This window comes from Girardinichthys multiradiatus, chromosome 12 (genome assembly GCF_021462225.1).
Source record: "Girardinichthys multiradiatus isolate DD_20200921_A chromosome 12, DD_fGirMul_XY1, whole genome shotgun sequence".
Classification (NCBI taxonomy): Eukaryota; Metazoa; Chordata; class Actinopteri; order Cyprinodontiformes; family Goodeidae; genus Girardinichthys; species Girardinichthys multiradiatus.
Genome location: NC_061805.1, coordinates 1,259,712 through 1,283,084, shown reverse-complemented (window position 1 = coordinate 1,283,084; position 23,373 = coordinate 1,259,712). Strand labels below are relative to the sequence as shown.

At 41.6% G+C, this 23,373-nt stretch overlaps 1 protein-coding gene across 2 annotated transcripts in view; it reads left to right on the top strand.

The window, feature by feature from the left end:
• The window catches only part of abca2 (ATP-binding cassette, sub-family A (ABC1), member 2), a 98,738-nt gene that overhangs the window by 49,527 nt on the left and 25,838 nt on the right, over window positions 1-23,373 (top strand). For both annotated transcript variants that reach the window (XM_047380721.1, XM_047380720.1), the window contains 12 exons: window positions 4,125-4,292; window positions 5,434-5,530; window positions 7,796-7,969; window positions 12,295-12,397; window positions 12,658-12,772; window positions 15,927-16,117; window positions 17,147-17,297; window positions 17,407-17,611; window positions 17,768-17,932; window positions 18,424-18,604; window positions 21,737-21,949; window positions 23,097-23,293. In XM_047380721.1, the coding sequence (XP_047236677.1) occupies window positions 4,125-4,292; window positions 5,434-5,530; window positions 7,796-7,969; window positions 12,295-12,397; window positions 12,658-12,772; window positions 15,927-16,117; window positions 17,147-17,297; window positions 17,407-17,611; window positions 17,768-17,932; window positions 18,424-18,604; window positions 21,737-21,949; window positions 23,097-23,293 (1,960 nt within the window). The remainder of the gene's footprint in view (window positions 1-4,124; window positions 4,293-5,433; window positions 5,531-7,795; window positions 7,970-12,294; window positions 12,398-12,657; window positions 12,773-15,926; window positions 16,118-17,146; window positions 17,298-17,406; window positions 17,612-17,767; window positions 17,933-18,423; window positions 18,605-21,736; window positions 21,950-23,096; window positions 23,294-23,373) is intronic.

Below are 23,373 nucleotides of genomic sequence, written 5' to 3'. Positions count from 1 at the left end.
GTGATCGGGATGCTGGCGTGCGCTTCATGTGGGGCTCCTCTACAGGTAGAGGACGGACACGATCTGTGCCCCAAATGCTTGTCAGAATCTTGCTTCTGTTTTACTGAAGTTGATTTCTTTTCTCCACAGGTTGAGGATGGGATCAGGTCTGAAGAAAAAGAGGGGGGGGGGATATCACGCGTCTGTGATCGACTTAAAGAAAAACGGTAACTTCTCATCCGTCCAGGAGGGGAAAAGATGAAGAACCTTTAGTCGACTGCATACACAAGGAGGAAACTCATCTCCTTGGAAATAGAACCTCTGTAGGTTTTTTTTTACCTGCGCCGGTTGTGGCACGGTCTTCGATCGGCAAATAAATCCTCTGATCTTCTCATATCAGACAGATTTCCAGCTTTCAAGCTCTTCCGGGAATGGCCAAAAGTTCGCCTGCGAGTTCTTGTCGCTCCAGAAATTCGCCTCCTATACGCTGTCCTGTGACAGGCGGAAATGGCCCCGAGACTCTGCATCTCTTATACTTCCAGTGACGTCAGAGCTGCGACGTCTGTTGAGCTGTGCGTCAAAATGTGCGACCAAATGGATGGCCCCAACACGATTCACCCGTGGCCCAGCCAACGGGAAACCCGTTTTTTCGCCGGGCTCCGGCGGCCGCTCCATTCGAGGTGCCACCGTCGCCGGCCTTCTTGGAAGAACTTCAACGCTGCTGGAGGGATCCTAGAAGCTTCTCCCACCATGGTCGGGACGCATGGATCCTGGCGTGCATGCGCAATCTCGTCCTTTCTCGAGGGCAAGCACGTGCTCGTCAGGACGGACAGCACCTCAGCAGTGTTCCACGTCAACCACCAGGGTGGGACCAGATCACTGCAGTGCCTGAGGGAGGCCCGGAGGCTGTGGACCTGGGCATACCCTCGCTTCGCCTCCATCAGGGCAATGCACCTACCGGGGACGAGGAACTCTGTGGCCGACTATCTGTCCCGACAGAGGCTCCCCCCCGGGGATTGGAGGCTGCATCCGCAGGTCGTACGGCAGATATGGGGTCGGTTCGGCAGGGCCCAGGTTGACCTTTTTGCCTCAGGGAGCATTACACATTGCCCCTTGTGGTTTTCCCTGGCAGAGGCCAGCTCCCCACTGGGGATGGACGCCCTAGCGAACGCATGGCCAGCCGGCCTGCTGTATGCCTTTCCCCCGTTTCCGTTGCTTCTGCCCACTCTCCACAGAGTGAGGTCGTCGAGCCTGAAGGTTCTGTTGGTGGCCCCCAAGTGGCCCATGAGGGTCTGGTTCCCACTGCTCCTCCGTCTGCTGGACGGGGAGCCATGGTGGCTCCCGGTCAGGGCAGACCTGTTGTCTCAGTTGGAGGGGAAGGTTTGGCACCCGTCTCCGGGCCATCTTCTCCTCACGGTGTGGCCGCTGAGGGGTGCTGGCAGCCCCCGACGGATCTGGAGCCTTCCATTCAGCGGACACTGCAGAATGCCAGAGCTCCGTCCACATCGAGGACTTATGCCTGTTGCTGGCAGCGTTTTGCTGAGTGGTGAAGACGCAGAGCAGTTGACCCAATTTCGTGTTTCCTGCATAATATTTTGAGGTACCTGCCGGGTCTATTGGATGCCGGACGGGCAGCATCAACCCTGAAGGTGCACCTGGCTGCCATTTCAGCCAGCCACGACGTCGTGGATGGCAGACGAGTGGGGACACACTATTGGGTGTCACAGTTTCTCCGGGGTGCAAGGAGGCTGCGCCCCCCGTTATGGAGACCGGCGGCAGCATGGGACCTCCCACTGGTGTTGAAGGCCCTGAGTGGGTCACCTTTTGACCCTATGGGGGCTGCCCCATTGAAACTGGTGTCTGTTAAGACTGCTTTTTTGTTGGCGGTAACAACAGCCAAGCGGGTCAGTGAGCTCCACGCACTCGCCATCACCCCTACCTGCCTGCGTTGGAAGGCAGGCGGGTCCAGAGTAACGCTGTGGCTGAACATAGCCTTTCTCCCTAAAGTTCTACCCCCAGGCTACGTGAATACAGTCATTGAACTGGGGGCATACTGCCCTCCCCCGTTTCAGTCCGAGGAACAGAGGCTTGCTAACACGCTGTGCCCGGTCCGGGCATTGCAGCTGTACATTGTGGCTACAGGCGCTATTCGCCAGTCGGACCAGCTGTTTGTGTGCCACGGGGGACAGAACTGGGGGTGAGCCCTTTCTAAGCACAGGCTATCGCATTGGGTCGTAGATGCTATTGCGCTGGCTTATGAGTCTGTGGGGGCAGTTGCCCCTTCTGGTGTTGTGTGCCATTCCACCAGGAGTGTGTCTACGTCCTGGGCGGCACTGAGGGGCGTGCCGCTGGGTGATATCTGCGCAGCGGCGTCATTGGCAACACCGTGCATGTTTGCACGCTTCTACCGCCTCAATGTGGCACATGAGTCTGCACTGGCTTCGGCAATCCTGCCTCTGGCCCCTTCTACTAACTGAGAGGTGGGTGACTACTGCATTCCTCGTGACATTGCTGGCATAAGTCATCCACTTTGTTTACTGCCACTGGCAGTCAGGAAGGAATGAAACAGAACGGAAGTTACGCTGTAACTATGGTTCTGTGAATTCCTGGATGACTGCCAGTCACACTGGTCACTCGGAACTTCTCCCTGCGAGAAGATCCCAGAGACCGAACGTAGCCTTCCACGTGCTACTTATAGACGCACGCCCAGGTGGGCTACGTGTCACGTGCGTGACTTTGTTTACATTTAATCTCGACCTGCACGGAGCGCGAGGAGACATATCCACATTGTTTACTGCCACTGGCAGTCATCCAGGAATTCACAGAACCATAGTTACAGCGTAACTTACGTTGTGTATAATTTGGCTCATCCAGGAGGAGTGAATGCTGCAGGTCACTGACTGGATGCAATCTGCTGGGTTTCCTTAGACAGAAAAAGTTTTTATCCAATTTGAATAAATAATTGAATCTGACTGCACTGTTTGATAGTTAGGATTAATTGGAATGTATGTACCTGACCTTTGTGAAGTGCCTTGAGACGACATGTGTTGTTAATTGGCGCTATAGAAATAAACTGAATCGAATTGAATTGAATTTGATATCAGTGTAAATGCAGCTGTTCTGTTTCTGGCCTCAGAAGTTTATTAGAGAGCATTAGAGAACAACCAGCAACATGGAGACCAAGGAACAAAGCAGACAGGTCAGGGAGACAGTTCTGGAGAAGTTTAAAGCAGGGTTAGGTTCTAAAACAATTTCCCAAGCTCTGTGAGATCTGTCCAAAATGTAAATAGCATGGCACAGGATGGAACTGTAAACCTATCAAGACAAGGCCACCCACCTAAACTGATAAGCAAGGCAGGGAGAGCATTTTTCAAATAAGCAACCAGGACAAACATGGTAACTGGGGAGCTGCAGAGATCTAAAGATCAGGTGGGACATTTTTTCACATTTTCTTTCTCAGTCTGCAAATATGTTCCGTATTAAAGAGTGGGGAAAAAGAAAGCACTGATGAAAGAATGCCATAAAAAGCTCTTATTGTACTTTGCTGTAAGACATGTAGGAGACACATTAAACATGCAGAAGAGCAAACCAACATTGTAAAATTAGGACTTTGACATGACACTTTCATGCAAATGTTTTTATGGCACAAACCCATCAAAGCACCTCAGGGTTTCAAAAGAAAGCAGACTAGGATGGATGTTCACCTTCCAACAGGACAATGGCTCTAAACATACAGTCAGAGCAACAGTGGGAGAGCTTAGATAAAGACATGTTCCCAGATGGTCTTCATCCAGTTAGGCTTAGCTGGTTTCTAGATGTGCAAAGCTGGTAGACATACCCCCAAAAACAAAAGGAGGGTCTACAAAATATTGACTCAGGTGGGCTGAATTTAGAAATATGGCACAATTTTCAATTTCTATTTGTAAATCTTTTCTCTTCACTTCACAACTATGCACATCCTTGTGTTGGTCTGTCACATAATATCTAAATGATTACACTGAGGTTTGTGGTTGTAAGTTGACAAAATGTGAAAAAGCCAAGGGATGTGAATACTTGTACATTCAATACATGGCACTGAATTTGCTTCAGGTTGTGATTGGGCTCCTGGATGCGCCAGTCATTTTGTTCCTCCTGTCTCTGACCAGCTGTCTTCAGAACTCCAGCAGCAGCCGGAGTTGTTGAACGGCACCGACAGTGAGCTAATGGAAGCACTGATGATGGGAAACTACACTTTCCCAAACACGTCCACCCTGCTGGAGCAACTGGAAACCATTGACAATGCTGCCTGTGGCTGGACACGTTTCATGTCAAAGGTCAGCAGAATGTGGAACATTTGGAGTGGATGTTGACTATTTATTTTACCTTTTCAACTAAAGGCGCTGACATCTCAGTTGCTGAACATCCAATGCTTCACAGAGCAAAGAATTCTTAAAGGGTTGTCAGAACGGTGTTAATGGTTTTAGTTAATATAATGTCTGAATCGGACAGGTTAGTTAGTTTGCTTTTTGACTGAATATTTTGTGAGTAGATGAATTTATTTGACCCAGACGTTTCCTCAGACATGCTGCCACTTGTTTTCTACTTGGATGTCTGAGCTGCTTCTTCCCCAACAAGAAGATCCAGGTGGACACCTGGAGCTTCTTGGAGGGACTGCAACTCATATGTGCACCCTATACGGCAGGAAATTATAAGAATAAAAGATGTATTTTATTAAAAACCCCTGAAAGGTTGAGCTCTGCAAACAGAGCGTTAATCAATCGAAGTAAAAGGCTAGCAGAGTAGAAAGGTTCTTTTTGTTCTTCAGGAACATCAAATCAACATAACTCTGGTGCATGACTAAGTGTCAGCTTGGAGCTGACTACTGCTTTCCTCCTCTTCTACAGTGGCTCAGGTGGTAGAGGTTCGCCCTGTAACCTGTGGGTTCCCCTGCCTTGCCTGCTGATGGTGGTCAGAGGCGATGGTGGTGCCGATTGTATGGCAGCTCTACTTCCACTCAGCTTGTAAACCTGCAAGCTGAGTGTATTTGCTTTGTTTTTGACCATCACAATACCAGCGTCTCTGAATCCTGCTGAACTTTATAATGGGGTTAGGGGCTAACCTCTCGCCAAGCAAGACAAGTGTCTGCTGTGAGATATCCTGGTTCTTTGGGGAATATATGGGTTAAAGTAATAGAGGTAGTTGAGACTGCCACCACCCATCGGCAAGTACAACAGTGGGTTACCATGGAGACCGAGTGTAGCTGGAAGAGACATTGCTGACTTAGAAATCACAGTGATTTCTTAGGTAGCTCCCCTCCCTGATGGGGCATCCGGACCTGTCCCACGTGCTGCACTGTTCTGACCATTCTGGCTACATCAGCATCAATGACTGAGATTACTTGTATTAAGTGTGGCAGTGTGTAATTCCATTAATCAGTTTCTGCTGTGGACCAACGTTTTTGCCTCATGATTCCAGGTCAGTGTGGATGTCTTCAAAGGCTTCCCTGATGAGGACAGCATAGTCAACTACACCCTGAACCAGGCCTACCAGGACAATGTGTCCGTGTTTGCCAGTGAGTCTCCCCTTTGCACCCTCAGCGCCTTGCGAACATATTTGCACCACTTAGAGTACTTCACATTCTGTTATCGTACAACCACAAACTTCAGTGTATTTCATTTGAGACTTTATGTGATAGAGCAATACAAAGAGGTACAAGATTGTGAAGTGGAAGCAAAGAGTTACATTGTTTTTATCAACGTTATAATCAGAAGCGTGTGTGGTGAGTTTAACTTCCATTTAGTAAAAGCTTTATAGAAAACTGCAGCTGCAAGCCATTTGTTTTATGTGCCTTGTAGATTTGCACTGGAGATGAGCCATTATTGTATCATTTATTGTTATTGAGGGATAAAATAAAGATTTGGGATTTATTATGAAAGCAATAAATTCTAACTATTGACGTTTGCAAACCCTGATAAATGACCAAACACTGATTGGGGTAGTTACTTTTGCTATTTGAACAAATTCTTTCAAAGTGTGCCATCAAACAATCAATAAATATAATTATATTTGAAATATATTTCTAATGTAAATTATCCCTTACTGTACAGTCTGTTGTTTTTCATATATTCTTTACCTTTGTATGTGTCTGCATGGTTCCATTTGCATTTCATATAACTGATATTATTCTACTCTATCATGACTTTGGGATTTTTAGTGGTGCAGTAGCTCTACTTAATGTAACTAGTGTACTCAAGTAGCATATTTGATGATTGGTTTTGTTTTTTGGAGCAGTATTTAGGTTTGGGTGAGTCAGACCGTATACAGTGACAGATTTATTGCCAGATTTACAGACCGTGATGGATTTTAATATATTTTTTTTAAATGTTTTTTGTCATAATCACAATTAATGACTCAAAATATTGTAATACAATTTGAAACCGATAATGCCCATTCCTACTTTGCGCAAACGAAAGTTTTTGCCCATTCTTCCGGCACGGGTTCAGCCAGAACCTGAGCTATGGTGGTCAAAAAGTTCAATTTGTTTTAGAACCTCACCCTGCTTTAAACTTGTGAACAACCTGTCAGCTGTGGTCCTTGGTCTTCATGAGATTGTTTATTCATCAATGCTCTCCAACAAACCTCAGGCTTTTATTTATACTGAGATTAATTGAAAACAGTTTAATTATTAATTGCACTGCATGTCATTTACGTGTATCAGAGTTCAGGGTGGCTATTTACAAAAGAACAGCACACTTTTCAGATTTTTATTTCCAAGAAAATCTGACAACCATGTATTATTTGCCTTCTATGACAGTTATGAGCTACTATCTGTGCGTCTGTGACATAAAATACAGTAAACTTTGTGGCTGTAATGTTAAAAATTATAGAAATGTTGAGTATGAACAAAAAGACGTGAACAATAGCAACTGTGTTTTTCTCTACTGACTCACCTGAACCCCATCCCAATCCGGGCCCCAATGCACAACTCATAAAAGGCTGTGAAGAATTCTTTTAAAGCTAGCAGAGCACAAACATCAAATAGCTCCAAAACCGGGAATACATAAATAGAGTAGCTTAGTTGCTCTCACTGGTGCCTATTTTTTATTTTTAAAACCTATTTAGGATTTTGGATTCTAAGGTCCTTCTTATATTCTATTTACTTGTTCAACTTTTTCCATAACATTACAACAAAACAACAGTCGTGTGAACACTGCCTCAAACCATTATGTATTTACATGTTTGTCAAATGTTTTAAGACTACTAATAATCTCTAAGATTAACAATTTCTTTTTTTTAAATGTCATTTTAAGAATGAATGATTAATGTAATCAAGAGCGTTAAATTTGGTGAAATTAGTTTTGGAAATGAATACTTAAAAGATTTTTGTAATTCTGTAAATAAATGTTGCAACAAGGCTTTGTTGCACAATTAAGTTATAATAAGAGTTCATTTTTAGTCTTTGCTCACTGATGCATATTGGCAACAAAGCACCAGATAGTAAAGGTGGTAATAAGAAATTTGTTGCACACAAAATTTATTTTTTCAACTGCAAATCATTTTTCTCTGCCAGAAAACTGATAAATATTAAATTCCTTGTAGTTTTTTTATGAACCTAAAGAAAAACACTATTTTTAGAACAAACTGGTTGATTTGTAGAGTAACTGATATAAGGGAGACCAGTTTAAAAGTTCTAGGTTTTAATGTTATGACAATTATTTTTGTAATACTACTCTTTTATCTATATTGGGATTGTAAATATTTAGGGTCATTCATTCATACCAGATTCATGTTTAGCATCACAGTGCTGATGAATGTTCTTCACACTTTTTGTTCCCAGGTGTGATTTTTCAGACTAACAAGGATGGTTCTTTGCCACCTCACGTTCAGTACAAAATAAGACAGAACTCCAGTTTCACAGAGAAGACAAATGAGATAAGAAGGGCCTACTGGCGACCTGGGCCCAACACAGGGGGGAAGTTCTACTTTCTTTATGGTTTTGTGTGGATTCAAGGTAGGTTTTGCAGAGCTTTTGATTTGTATTTGTTTTTCCCCTCTACACAAGTGTGGAGATGCATTTTAAATGTGATGTGCACAACTTCTAGTTAAAATCAGAACAAACAAAAAAAATCCTAAACTACTACACAGAAATAACAAAACATAAAACTAATACACTGAGATAAACAGTGTGAGCAGTTAAATGAAAGCATCACCGTTTTTAAACCAGTTCCATTCTCTGATTCTGTTTCCTTATCTGAACAATTGCCGCCTACTTTGAACAAACCACAGGTTGCTAATATACAACATATGCAATATTTTATCAACAGTAAACTGTTTACAGCACATACACCCTAGGCAAAAGTCTAGAACATAAATGCTTCATTTACTGACTTTTCTGTCCTCTAATTTACTGCTGGACAAATGTTGATATATCTCTCTGTGAGTGTGATGCAGTGTCAGAGCTTCCATTGACAGTAAGAGATAAAGGTCTATTTTGCTGAAGCTCAAGCAGGTCATGGGTGAGCTCAGATTAAGAAAAAAGAAGTATTAGTCCAACTGCTCATAAATTGCCCAAAAATGTCTGTTGATGCATTTTGTAAATAAAAGAGGCAATGCGCTGGTGCTCCTGCACCTACAGCTCCATCATCTGCCACTGTCAGTCTGTGCCATAAATCAAGACTCAGATCTGCACATCTGTCAGGTGCTGGTGTCAAATGTATTGTTTTGTTGGTTTTACTAAGACCTGCATTTATATGGATAAAATGCTTACCACTGTGCAAAGTAAGCTAGGAGCACCTGTGAAGATGCCTGAGCCAGCAGCAGCAGAAGCACTTTTTCCTCTGCAGGTCATCTTTTATGCAGGAAGCGGAGGGTGAGAAAAGCTGTTCATCAAACAGCAAGTTGATGCACAGTCTGCATCTAGACAGAACAGGCCTAGAGACAGCAGACATGGTGTACAATCCATTTACACGTTATCTTTGATTTTATGCCTTTTATCTCAGTTTCATCAACGTACATGAACATTTTCACTAAAGATTATTTAAGGTAAAAAATATGTTTTTGTGAATATTGATTGGCATTTATTTCTTTTTATATAGTTTTATTTGGATTGGAGAAGATTTAAAAACAGATTTTTTTACTGACTGGAAATGTTAATAATCATAGGAAAATACAAAGGAATATTTTGGTTCAGTTCCAAGACAAGCAGATCATATTTTGTTGTAAATTTTGCAGCATGTCCAAAATTATATTCTAACAAGGCAATATTTTCACTCTTAGGGTACCCTAGATTTTTTAAATTACTGATAGATACAGGGGTTGGACAATGAAACTGAAACACCTGTCATTTTAGTGTGGGAGGTTTCATGGCTAAACTGGACCAGCCTGGTAGCCAGTCTTCATTGATTGCACATTGTACCAGTAAGAGCAGAGTGTGAAGGTTCAATTAGCAGGGTAAGAGCACAGTTTTGCTCAAAATATTGAAATGCACACAACATTATGGATGACATACCAGAGTTCAAAAGAGGACAAATTGTTGGTGCACGTCTGTGACCAAGACAGCAAGACTTTGTGATGTATCAAGAGCCACGGTATCCATGGTAATGTCAGCATACCACCAAGAAGGATGAACCACATCCAACAGGATTAACTGTGGACGCAAGAGGAAGCTGTCTGAAAGGGATGTTCGGATGCTAACTCGGATTGTATCCAAAAAACATAAAACCATGGCTGCCCAAATCACGGCAGAATTAAATGTGCACCTCAACTCTCCTGTTTCCACTAGAATCAGAATCAGAAAAGATTTATTGCCAAGTACGTTTTTGGACATACAAGGAATTTGTTTTGGCGTAGTCGGTGCAATACAGTACAAATTAAACAGTATAAACATATCTACAATATAATATAAATATATGTGCACAGTTTTAAGTGAGTGAGAGTAAATATAGAGCAGTATAAGATGCAAGAGCAATACAACAGTGCAGGTGATCATTGTGCAAGTAAAGCAGGAGTCCAAGCTGAGCGTTAATGTAACTCATAGAGTTACAGGTTACAGGTGTCCTGTCAGCAAAAAAAGTGGGGGTGTGGGTGAAAGGGAGAGTGTCAGGGTGGTTTCTGGGCTTTGTTAACAAGGCTGGTGGCAGATGGGAAAAAACTGTTCTTGCGGCGTGAGGTTTTGGTCCGGATGGACCGCAGCCTCCTGCCAGAGGGGAGAGTCTCAAAGAGTCTGTGACCGGGGTGGGAGGGATCAGCCAGAATCTTCCCTGCCCGCTTCAGGGTCCTGGAGGTGTACAGTTCCTGGAGCGACAGTAGACTGCAGCCAATCACCTTCTCAGCAGACCGAATGACACGCTGCAGCCTGCCCTTATCCTTGGCTGTAGCAGCGGCGTACCAGATGGTGATGGAGGAGGTGAGGATGGACTCAATGATGGCTGTGTAGAAGTGCACCATCATAGTCTTTGGCAGGTTGAATTTCTTCAGCTGCCGCAGGAAGAACATCCTCTGCTGGGCTTTCTTGATGAGGGAGCTGATGTTTGGCTCCTACTTGAGATCCTGGGAGATGATGGTTCCCAGGAAGCGGAAAGATTCCACAGTGTCAATTGTGGAGTCACAGAGGGTGATGGGGGCAGGTGGGGCTGGGTTCTGCCTGAAGTCCACAACCATCTCCACTGTCTTTAGAGCGTTGAGCTCAAGGTTGTTCTGGCTGCACCAGTCCAACAGATGGCCCACCTCCCATCTGTACGCGGACTCGTCACCATCAGAGATGAGTCCGATCAGGGTGGTGTCGTCCGCAAACTTCAGAAGCTTGACAGACTGGTGACTGGAGGTGCAGCTGTTGGTGTACAGGGAGAAGAGCAGAGGAGAGAGAACACAGCCTTGGGGGGAACCAGTGCTGATGGTCAGGGAGTCAGAGACGTGCTTCCCCAGCCTCACGCGCTGCTTCCTGTCAGACAGGAAGTCAGTGATCCACCTGCAGGTGCAGTCGGGCACACTCAGTTGGGAGAGCTTCTCCTGGAGCAGAGCTGGGACGATGGTGTTGAAGGCAGAGCTGAAATCCACAAACAGGATCTTGGCATAGGTTCCTGTGGAGTCCAGGTGCCGGAGGATGAAGTGAAGGGCTAGGTTGACTGCATCATCTACAGACCTGTTGGCTCTGTAGGCAAACTGCAGTGGGTCCAGGAGGGGGTCGGTGATGTCTTTTAGGTGTGAGAGCACAAGGCGCTCAAAGGACTTCATCACCACAGAGGTCAGGGCGACGGGTCAGAAGTCATTAAGCCCTGTGGTCCTTGGCTTCTTGGGAACAGGGACGATGGACTGCGGGGCTGCTATAGCCAACCTTTGTCACTCATGCCAAGATGCCAAACGTCGGTTTCAATGGTGTAAGGAGCACAAATTTTGGCTGTGGACAATGTGAACATGTATTGTTCTCTGATGAGTCCACCTTTACTGTTTTCCGCCCCACATCCCGGGAGAGTTACGGTGTGGAGAAGCCCCAAAGAAGCGTACCACCCAGACAGTTGCATGCCCAGAGTGAAGCATGGGGTGGATCAGTGATGGTTTGGGCTGCCATATCATGGCATTCCCTTGGCCCAATACTTGTGCTAGATGGGCGCGTCACTGCCAAGGACTACCGAACCATTCTTGAGACCATGTGCATCCAATGGTCAAACATTGTATCCTGAAGGCGGTGCCGTGTATCAGGGATGACAATGCACCATACACACAGCAAGACTGGTGAAAAGATTGGTTTGATGAACTGAAAGTGAAGTGAACATCTCCCATGGCCTGCACATTCACCAGATCTAAATACATTAAACAACTTTGGCTTGTTAGGATGGGTTGAGAGAAAACATTGCCGTTTGGACTGATGAGGCCAAAAAACGGATGCAATTCCATTATGCCCTTCACCAAGTCCAGAGAAACCAAACCCAGAATGTTGGAAAAGACCTACTTCCTTCCAGCTGTGAAGCATGGTGGTGGAAGAATGATGATTTGGGCTTGTTTAGCAGCTTAATGACTTGGGCACTTTGCAGTCTCTGAGGCCATCTATCTGGCAGCATGGTCTAAACTCCCTCATCAAACTGGATGGATCCTTTTCTTTGTTTATGCATTTTGTTTTAGTTTTTGTTAGATACACAATGACATGCTCTATGATGTGTTATAATGTAGATTTAAAGTTTAATTTAAGCAAACTTGAGGTTTGGTCTAAACAAAATGACCATGTGTTTTCATAATAAGGAAAATCTTGTTAATTAAACTTTGTTTACTTCTTACCTCAACTGTTCAACAAACATTGTTTTTCTTCTAAGTTTAGTCTGTCTTTTTCATATTATCCTTTAGACATGATTGAAAGAGCCATAATCAACACATTTGTGGGCCATGATGTGGTGGAGCCTGGTAACTATGTTCAGATGTTCCCTTACCCATGTTACACCAGAGACGAGTAAGTAGTGGGATTTCTATGTGGACATAGCACATACTGTACTCTTCATGTTCTATTTTTGTGGTTCTTGTAATGTTACTTAAAACAAAGGCAGATACAAATAATCATTCAATTCAGATGTGAAAATATTTATATCTAATTAAAGATTGTGCTTTTGAAACCTTTAGATTTTTCTTATATTAAATTAAATGTCATACCTTTGAAATGAAGCGTGATGTAATGAATGTGTCTTTACATGGTGTGTTTTTTGTTCCCTTTAGCTTTCTGTTTGTGATTGAGCACATGATGCCTCTGTGTATGGTGATATCCTGGGTTTATTCAGTAGCCATGATGATTCAGCACATCGTAGCAGAGAAAGAACATCGGCTTAAAGAGGTCAGACCGGGAGCTTGTGTTTACGGTTAGCTTTGTGTCAGGCTAGTTCTGACGTATCCTCACTGACCTCTTCTTGTATTTTCTTTTTATTCTAAGTTTTTATGGATTTTCAGTGTAACACGTGCAGACTCTGACTTCGTTTTAATTTCAAATTGGTTTTTGCACTTGTAGCTGGGCTGGATCACTTGTTGGACCTCCGAAATGTGACATCATTCCTCTTTCAGGTGATGTCACCTGAGGGATATGGTAACTTTGGTTTCTCTAATATCAGTAACAATGAAGAGATGTTCTTTACTTCTAGCTGATCAATTCAGAATGTGCCGGTTTTAATTTCACTCTAAATGATTGTAATGCACAATTCTGAACTGAATGGTTCTATTTCTAAATCCTCATTCCATAATATTCATTTGCTTTGAAAATGTAAATGTTTGAATGTCCTATTGTTTCATGGTCAAAGACTTCAGGGTCCTACTCTGGTTCTGGGTGAAATGTATTGATAAGCATGGATGAGGAAGATTTAGAACTCTAACCTCCCTCTACATATCCAGTATATGTCTACTGATTGGTTTGTTTTTCTTGGCAAGATATACTGTAGACTTCCAGAAGGAAGAGACTATTTTAAGTTGACAAGTGTACAGACACGACTATGTTTTCAGAATTCAACAATTTGATCCTTTGGACTTCTGATCCGGATCTCACAGGATTGTTTGGAGAAACACTATTTGTATTTGTCAGTACCGTCTGCTTTTCAATGACACACCAACCTGAAGAGAGACTTTCTGTGTTTTGCATTCCTTTGTGGGAAGATTTCGGCCAAATATCTTCCGCTTTTTCTGATCAGACCAAGCATGACCTGCAGCCATGAACACTTGTGCTGAACGCCTGTGCTGCTGACCGCATGTGATCCTTGTATGACAGAAAGACTGATGTCTTCTACCAAACTAGTGGAATTTTTTATATTACTGACCTCAGTGAGTTTCAAGGTCCCTGTGAGATTTAAGGAAAGAAACCTACTGGGATGGACTGGAAACCTTTGCTTCTTTTCCTTCTAGTCTCTCCTCTCCGCCCTCAGCTAGATAATTGGAAAAGACTAAAAAGGTCTTGAGCTTGAACTGGATCACTAATAAGTTGTCCAATGTTAGTCATTAGTCTAATCTAAGCCCTGTAAATTCTGATCAGCGGAAGTAAATTATGTATTTTACACAGTTTGTTTTTGTTTGTCTGTTTTATTGCTTCTCGATAGCCTCATAGCATAATTGCCTACGTCATATTATGACCTAGGCAATTATTTTCACTGGATACTTGTAAATATAGATTAGCTTGATTAATAATACATTTACACTTTGATTTAAGATGAAACCTCTGGTGATTTTCATAAGCCTTGGGTGACGTGTCCTTATCCCTGATAGATTAACTTCTCTTGTCTTTTTTTTTGCATATAATCCTTTATAGCCCTGTGGGAAGGGAATAGTTTTAATGTCAGATTGATCATTATTGATTTATTAATAGCGTTTTAAATTGTATAGTGGTGTGATTTAAAATAGTACTACTCTGCACCAAAAATGTTTTCATTGTGTGTATTATGTTATTACCACAGGCGGTGATGCCTGCAATTCTCTGGCTGAATGAAAACTGGCCTCATTTAGTTCCTTGAAGAGATCACCCGGAATTTAGGTCCAGTTCTGCTTTTTTTTCTGGCTCAACCAGAAGCTTTTAGAACAAAGCCAGCCCTCTGTGGAGCTGCTAATGTTGATGATGGACAGGATAAGAGTGAAGATGAAAGGAGCCACTGTTTTGGATGAAGGCTCTGTGGAAGGGCATTCTAAATGAGCAGATTAGTGTCGAGGTTACTGATGGCTTCGTCAACATCATTAGCAACAACAACTCCAGATAACAACATCAGTAACAATATTAAGAAATAAGTTGTCCTGAGAGCTGCACAAAGTAAAAAATTACAAAATAAACTCAAATGTTCATACACTTAGTACAGAAAGTAGTTTTGATTCATTAAAATGTTTTCACACCCCTTGTTTTACACAGTTTGGGACTTTACAACAGCACATTTCATTGTGATTGTACTTTTAGGTTCTTTAATGTTTAAGAACTTTAAATCTAAACATTGAGCATAGAAATGAAGAAAGATAATGCATTAATGACTGAAACATTACTGAGGAAGTGATATAGTCCGACAACTAAGGCTCAGTGGGGAAAGTAGTCTTGCAATCTTGCGTATTGGTGTATAAATGTGTGCGTGTTTGTGAGTGTGATTGGGTGAATGTGGCTGTAGTGAAAAGCTCTTTGAGTAGTTGTATGTGCTATAAAGGTTCAATCCATTTACCATTTATAGGTGGCACAAATCCCCAAACATCATAAAAATGTACCAGGGGTCAGCATCCTTTACATCCAAAGAGCTGTTTTTGCCCACAGTCCAGCTAAAAAAACTTGTTTAGAAATAAAGACAATTTTTGATAAATATCTACTAGGAAATGTGTAGTTTCTTTTTAAGAATCACAATTTTATTTTTAGGTTTTGAGAAAAACATAAATCTTTTGCAAAAAAGGATTGATACATTTTCTTCTGTGGGATGTTGATTTTTGAGGAAAATCATGTAAAAAAGCACATAGTTTCCAAACTACTGACAAGAAAAATAGATCTATAAAATGTTACTGGTACTTTTAGTGTCATTCTGTTGTGGGAATTCAATCCAATTATTCCATAAAAAAAACATAATAAACCTGGTAAAACTTGCATTTGTTACTTGATCCATATTTAAAATGTTAATAGGTTCTTACTAAATGTTAGAAGTTCTTAGTAGTCATTAAGAGCCATTTTGGAAGGTTTAAAGAGCCACTTGCTGCTCTGGAACCACAAGAGGCAGACCTAGAGATTATATTGTTTGTGTATAATGTAATGAACTAAAGTCAGAGTATATTAACTCTTACCTTGTGCCTGTGAACTTTGCACCAGTACTGCTATGTTCCAAAGCGTTTTGGACCATGAGCTGGTCTGAGAAATCTGTCAGAGAATGATGCAGATTTTCATGCTCTTATGGACGAGTAATGTGAAAAACAGGCTTTCATTGGGCATGTTTTTATTTGAGTGTTGGATAAATGAGTTAAGATTCCCATGTATAACCAGTGGGCTCCTTTGTTAGGTGATGAAGATGATGGGCCTGAATAATGCTGTCCATTGGGTGGCTTGGTTCATCACTGGCTTTGTCCAGCTCTCCATCTCCGTCACTGCTCTCACAGCTATCTTGAAGTACGGCAGAGTGTTACTCCACAGTGACCCCCTGATCATCTGGCTCTTCTTAACTATTTACGCTGTGGCCACCATCATGTTCTGGTGAGCGCTTCAGATTTTCACTAAACACTGTTATAATGCCTCAGCATTTCACTATCAAACATTGGTCTCTGACCACAAGTTTGTCCTCCAGCACCCACCTTCTAAGAATCAGTCTGTCTTCTGCTTACTATTGATATTTTTTAATAACCGATCATTCGCCTAAAAGCAAGAGATTTATTTTTTTTTTGGAATGTTTCTATAATAATTGGGCAATTTTGTAATTTACAAAACTGGCTAAATATTTCAGTCAGAAGCCAATGACATGACCATTGGTGACCAGCTTCATTTGAAGGTTTTTGCAGGAGCACAGAGCCTCTCACAAATATAAATGCTTTCTCAGTTCAAATATGTTTAATGGTACAGTATACACTCCAGTGTTTCAGGTGACATATTCAAATATATTTCTCATTGAAAGGTATACAGAAATAACTAAAATAGCATATTTTTTTCACAATAATTTTATTGTGTAGTTTGAAGCAGGTGCTCCTCATTTTGCCCCTTCAACATTTTGGTCCCATGTATTGCTTTTATTTTTAATATTCCAGTCTAGGACTGTGAGGAAAAGTGGCAATATGATTGTAAAATGTGATGTCTGTCCGAATTAGCTGTGGTTTGTTAAGGAGTCCTAATCCATGGTATTAAGGGTCAGCTCTTTATATCAGTTTGCAGTGTTGAACTAAAGTAAAATGAAAAGAACACACTTGTTAACTCTCATTACATATTGCTCTAAGATAACTGTTCCAACTGACAGCATTGGTGAAGGGGTGGGGGAATATCATTTTCCATGTTTGAGCCAAAGATGTGCAAACGTTCTTCTGATGCAGAGATGATGACAATTTTGGAGCAAAAAACTGAAGAAATTGCTTTTCAGCCTTTTCATGCAATGTGACTTTATTTTAAGTTTTTATATGAAGTTTTTATATAAAAGTAATAACGTGTTACATCTTATATATTTGTCTTTATAAAGTCTGACTTTCAAGGTAATATGAAATAATCTATAGGTTTTATAATGTTTTCTTTGTTTTCCAGTTTCTTGGTGTCAGTAATCTACTCCAAAGCTAAACTGGCTTCAGCTTGTGGAGGAATCATCTACTTCCTCAGCTATGTGCCCTACATGTATGTAGCAATAAGGGAGGAGGTGGCCCATGATAAGATCACTGCCTTTGAGAAGTGCATTGCTGTAAGGCCTTTTTTAATGTTTACACTTCATTGTCCTTCATGTGTTGCTGTTGTACTATGACACAGATTCTCCTGATGATCATAATGAATATGTTCTATGTTGGTACCAGTCTCTCATGTCCACCACAGCCTTTGGCCTTGGCTCCAAGTATTTTGCACTGTATGAGGTGGCAGGTGTTGGTATCCAGTGGCGCACCATCAGCCAGTCACCAGTAGAGGGCGATGACTTTAACCTGAGTCTATCCATGATGATGCTTATTATTGATGCTGGGTTGTACGGTGTGCTAACCTGGTACATAGAAGCTGTTCATCCAGGTAGGAAATGACTGCTTCCTGAATCCCAACCATTATTATTCAATTCAATTCAGAAATACTTTATTATTCCCAAAGGGAAATTACATTTTGTTGTAGCTCATATTATGCAGATTATCTCCTTTCACAGTGATTTAACACGTTTTCCTCCTCTGATAGGTATGTATGGCCTGCCACGCCCATGGTACTTCCCTCTACAGAGGTCCTATTGGTCAGGCAGTGGACGTGTTGAGACCTGGGACTGGCCCTGGTGTGGAGGTGGGGCTGCCAGGCTCAGTGTGATGGAGGAGGATCAGGCTTGTGCTATGGACCAGCGGAGGTCCGGTAAGGAGAGTTTACATTTATTTTGAGCTCATGATGATGATTTCATCTCATTTTCTACAGGTTAAGGAGACAAAAGGCAATAATACCTAACTACTAACATGTTAGTAGTTGTTTAAATAAGCGAGCATCAGAAGGAAATGTCCATCTATGCTTTATACTGTCTTAAAGGCTTATGATTGCCTGAATTTTAAGCTGTCAATAGTTTACAGAGTTTGTGCCATTATGTCATAATATGAAGTCAGATAATGTGTGGTTCTGTGTTTTACATATTTGGTTAAAAGATCTTCAATGTGAGGAAACTTTATCTTTATGTAACTTTTATTCTAAATTTAGTAAGGGCTAACAGCACAGCGATAAGGTGAGATAGATCATTTAAATAAATACTGGAACTAAAGTACATAGTTTTTTTTTTTATTTATTCTTTATTTCTCAGATACAAGTGCTGTTGTTTTGTGCACCTCTTATTTCTGATGTTTTATCTTTAACTCCAGAGGAGATGCGGGGCATCGAGGAGGAACCGAGCCACCTGCCTCTGGTGGTCTGCATTGACAAACTGACCAAGGTGTACAAGACTGGCAGCAAACTGGCCCTCAACAACCTGAGTCTCAACCTCTATGAAAACCAGGTGGTCTCCTTCCTGGGACACAATGGAGCTGGGAAAACGACTACAATGTAAGGAGGAATCCAAGCTGTAACATGTGAAGATGTGATAAGAAGTCAAATGTTTTTGGTTGAAAAAGAGCCCTTTAATGGTTGTATTTAGTGTTGTGTTTTAGTGGGGAAGTCTGAAAATGTTTAGATCTTAGAAACAGCTTGTTACATTGTGTTCAGGAGAATTCCTACCAGAGATTCTGGCTATGAAATCAAATCACATCCTGTCTGATTTTGTTTATTTTGCCAGAACAGCTTATTTCTCATCATTAATAGAAGAGAACAAGAATAATTCTAGGTTTCTCTTTAGAACAGTTGCTAAACTTACACATAGCCATAGCTCTGTTGAGCCATCCATTCCCTTAGCTCTCAGCAGTCATGACTTTAAGTGATTTTTTTAAATAAAATCGATTATATTAAAAATAAGAATCTTTGACATACTCCTGAAGATGATTACTTCATCCTCAGCAAGTGAGACAACATTGGAAATAACTGTAGAACCTGATTTGTGTTTGGAATGTGTTGACCCAGTGGAGCTTCCTGAGTTATCAGAAATATTAGCTTCATCTAAACCTTCAACTTGTATGTTAGACCCAATCCCAACCAAATTATGGTTAAGAAACCTTCGCTTGATCAAGATGATTTAATAAATTACAGCCATGAATCTCATCTTCCGTTCTTATCTAAAATTCTTGAAAAAATTGTTTCTAATCAAATGTGTGAACATTTATACAGCAATGACCTGTTTGAAGAGTTTCAGTCAGGTTTCAGAGCTCATCATAGCACTGAAACAGCTCTGCTGAAAGTCACTAATGATATTCTTATGGCCTCAGATAATGGACTTGTTTCTGTACTGGTTCTGTTAGATCTCAGTGCTGCATTTGATACAGTCGAACACAATATTCTCTTAGAAAGGATGGAATATGCTGTAGGGATCAGGGGAACAGCGCTAGGCTGGTTTAAATCTTATTTGTCTGACAGATTCCAGTTTGTTCATGTAAATGATAAATCATCTTTAAACTCCAGGGTTAATTGTGGAGTACCACAGGGTTCAGTACTTGGGCCAATTCTCTTTACTATATATATGCTTCTAATACATCAAATTATCAGACAGCAGGGCATACATTTTCACTGTTATGCTGATGATACTCAGCTTTACTTATCTATAAATCCTGATGAGCCCAACCAGTTAGATAGACTACAAGCATGTCTTGAAGATATAAAAACTTGGACGACTTTAAATTTTCTGCTTCTAAATTCAGACAAGACAGAAGTTGTCGTCTTTGGACCGGAATCCTTGAAAACAAAACTGTTTTGTCATTTAATTAATGTGGATGACATTCAATTGACCTCTGGTAATAAAGTAAAAAAACCTTATTGTTATTTCTGACCAGGACATGTCATTTAAATCCCATAATAATTTCATCTCCAGAACATTTCCAAAATTAGAAATATCCTGTCCAGGAGTGATGCTGAAAAACTAGTCCGTGCATTTGTTACTTCAAGGCTGGACTATTGTAATTCTTTACTATCAGTAACTCCACAAAATGCAGTTAAAAGCAATCAGCTGATCCAAAATGCAAGAGTTCTGATGAAAATTAAAAAGAGAGATCACATCAGGATCCTCTCCTGTGGAACCAGCTCCCAGTTTTAGTCCATGAGGCAGACACCCTGTCTACCTTTAAGGCTAGGCTTAAAACTTTCCTTTTTGATAAAGCTTATAGTTAGAGTGGCTTAGGTTATCCTGAGCTATCTCTGTAGTTATGCTGCTATAGGCTTAGGCTGCTGGAGGACATAACGACCACTTTCACTCACTCTGTTGCATTATCAGAATCAGAAAAGCTTTATTGCCGAGTACGTTTTTGGACATACAAGGAATTTGTTTTGGTGTAGTCGGTGCAATTATCATACTACTCTCCAATTTTGCATTATTTGCTGTTATTTCAGCCTTTAACTCTATGTTGTCTAGAAGCTACATCTGACCTGGGTCTGTGTTTAGTTGTGCCACATTCCTGGAGGAGGACATCAGCTAAGCTGCTGCTGCCAACAACTTGATGCTCACTTTATACAGATTATATACCTTATACAGACACACTTTGCCTTGTATTTCAGTGTTTAACCCTTTCTCTCTCCTAGACATAGCTACTGACTGAACTTCTACTGTGACTAACTGTATGTTCCCTCTTTCATACTCTAGACTTGAAAACTGGCTCAGAGTTTATCTGCTTAGCTGTCTTTCTCTCCTAGAAGCCTCTAAAGGAACTATAACCATAACCAAACCGCAATGTTTTACTGTTCTTTCCCATAGAAAGTACTCCTGGATCAGTGCCTCTGTGTTCTTTTTGTGTCTCTGCTCTGTTCTCTCAAATCCCCAGGGATTGCTGCAAAGTCTATGTCCACTGTGTCTCTACATGCTCATCCAGGAGGAGGGAATGCTGCGGGTCACTGACTCGATGCAATCTGTTGTGTTTCCTTAGATGGAAAACCTTTTAACCAATTTGAATAAATAACTGAATTTGACTGCATTGTTTGATAGTTAGGATTCATTGGAATGTTTGTACCTGACTTGAAATCTGTATGATTCGATTGAATTGACTTGGTAAAGTGCCTTGAAACAACATGTGTTGTGAATTGGCGCTATATAAATAAAACTGAATTGAATTGAAATCTCTCGTAACGCAGACAGAGGCCTAATAGAAGGTGTGTCATATAGTCAGACAGCTTGGACCAGCCCTTTCATCTGTTTATTAGTTTTACTTCCTTGGAATACACTTCAGACGTCGCATTAGTTACACCTACAGTAATTTGAACTGAATGATTCTGTTTAAACATCATGTTTTTCCCAGACCAGAACTAGAATCTTTAGAGCACTCATTTATTCTTTTTCATCCAACAAATCAGCTTCATGGATTGATTGTTTACTTGCAGTCACATGGCAACCAGACAGTCAGTGTTTTTCTCCATACCTGTCATTAGTCATATGTGGCTGGTCAGTGGAAATGTGCCTTGCCAAGGTAAATACAAACTACAAGGATGAGTCTCCTTGCAATAAAACCATGTGGCCTAGTAAGGAGGAAATAAAGACAATTATTTACACATCAACCATTTAATCAGGCACTATACATGTTTTTTATCTACCTGTTATCATCATAGGTCCATTCTGACAGGCTTGTTTCCTCCAACCTCCGGCTCTGCCACTATATATGGCCACGACATCCGAACCGAAATGGAGCGGATTCGTCAGAACCTGGGCATGTGTCCGCAGCACAATGTTCTGTTTGACAAGCTGAGTGTGGAGGAGCACTTGTGGTTCTACTCTAGGCTCAAGGGCATGGCTGAGGAGGACATACGCAAGGAGATGGACAAGTTAGTACCAGCCTGCTGCACTTGTGGGAATCCATGGTCTAAACCATTTACAAGATACAGTGTCACTCCCCCACTAAATTACTGCGTAGAGATCCAGACATGGAACATTGTTTATCTTATGCTGCCTGAAGGACTATGTTTTCACTGTCGCTTAAATTTCAATTGGTAACAAAAGTAAATATATACGTGTATCAGAGCAAAGGTACAGAAGATTTTACCCCACCAGACTCCATCAAATGAAAACACATGACTGCTTGATGGCAGTCAATATGTCCCACCACTCACTGTTACACAGCCTGAGTGCTGTGTAACAGTGAGTGAAATACTGCATGCTGCTGTAGAGCCCAGATCACAATGTATACAGTGACCATATTGGGTCCAGTCAGCTCCAAAGACAGTCAAACCAAACTAGGAAGATAACTTACCTACACCACACCTTTTAAAGCACTAATCTGTAGTTTCCTTAATGATGTTTCCAAAGAGTACATAAAAAGAACTTTGAGTGAAATCTCTAGAATATATCCACAAACAGTTGTTCCATCCATTAAGTATCAGAACTTAACAACTTTGTTCATAAATGTGTTTTTAGTGATTTTTTAGTGTACAGGTAGTTGCTCTGCTGCTTGATGGGATTTCAGTTGTATTGAGACTGCTCAGAAACTGCAGGCAAAATAGTCCCAGATCAGCAGGGATGTCCATCCCATGTCTGGACCTCAGGCATGTTGTTACCGGCAGCCTGTTGCTGAGTCAATGAAAACACCAAAGATCACCGATATGCCTTGAATTAATATTTTAGCAAAAACAAGGGGATTTTCAGAAGGATTCATTTTACACATTACCTTGCACACAGTCAGTCCTTCTTCGGATAAGTTTTAGCAACCATCATTATGTTTCTGAATGGGACTAAAACACAAGGTATGGCCGTATCAGCCCTAAAAATGCTCTGCTATATATTCATTCTCTTTTACTTCTAAGCTTGTTTCAGGACAAAATGATTTGACCCAAACTAAGTACTGAAACAATGTCAATATGAAAGCAGCAAAGTTCTGTGTTTATTTGGAATTTGGCTTTAAACCAGGTTAGTACGGCAACCTGACTCCAGCAGAGTGTTGATAGTAAATTATTTTGTGTGTATGTGTGTGTCCAGGATGATTCTGGACCTAGAGCTATCCAACAAGCGCCACAGCTTGGTTCAGACATTGTCAGGTGGGATGAAGAGGAAGCTGTCCGTGGCCATTGCCTTTGTTGGCGGCTCCAGGGCTGTTATCCTAGATGAACCCACAGCAGGGGTGGATCCTTACGCCCGCAGGGCCATCTGGGACCTAATTCTGAAGTACAAACAGAGTGAGTGAAGTATTGTAACATTAGCTTTATGTGTATGTTTAACCCACGCTGATCGGTGATCAGGCTGATTAAATGTTGTC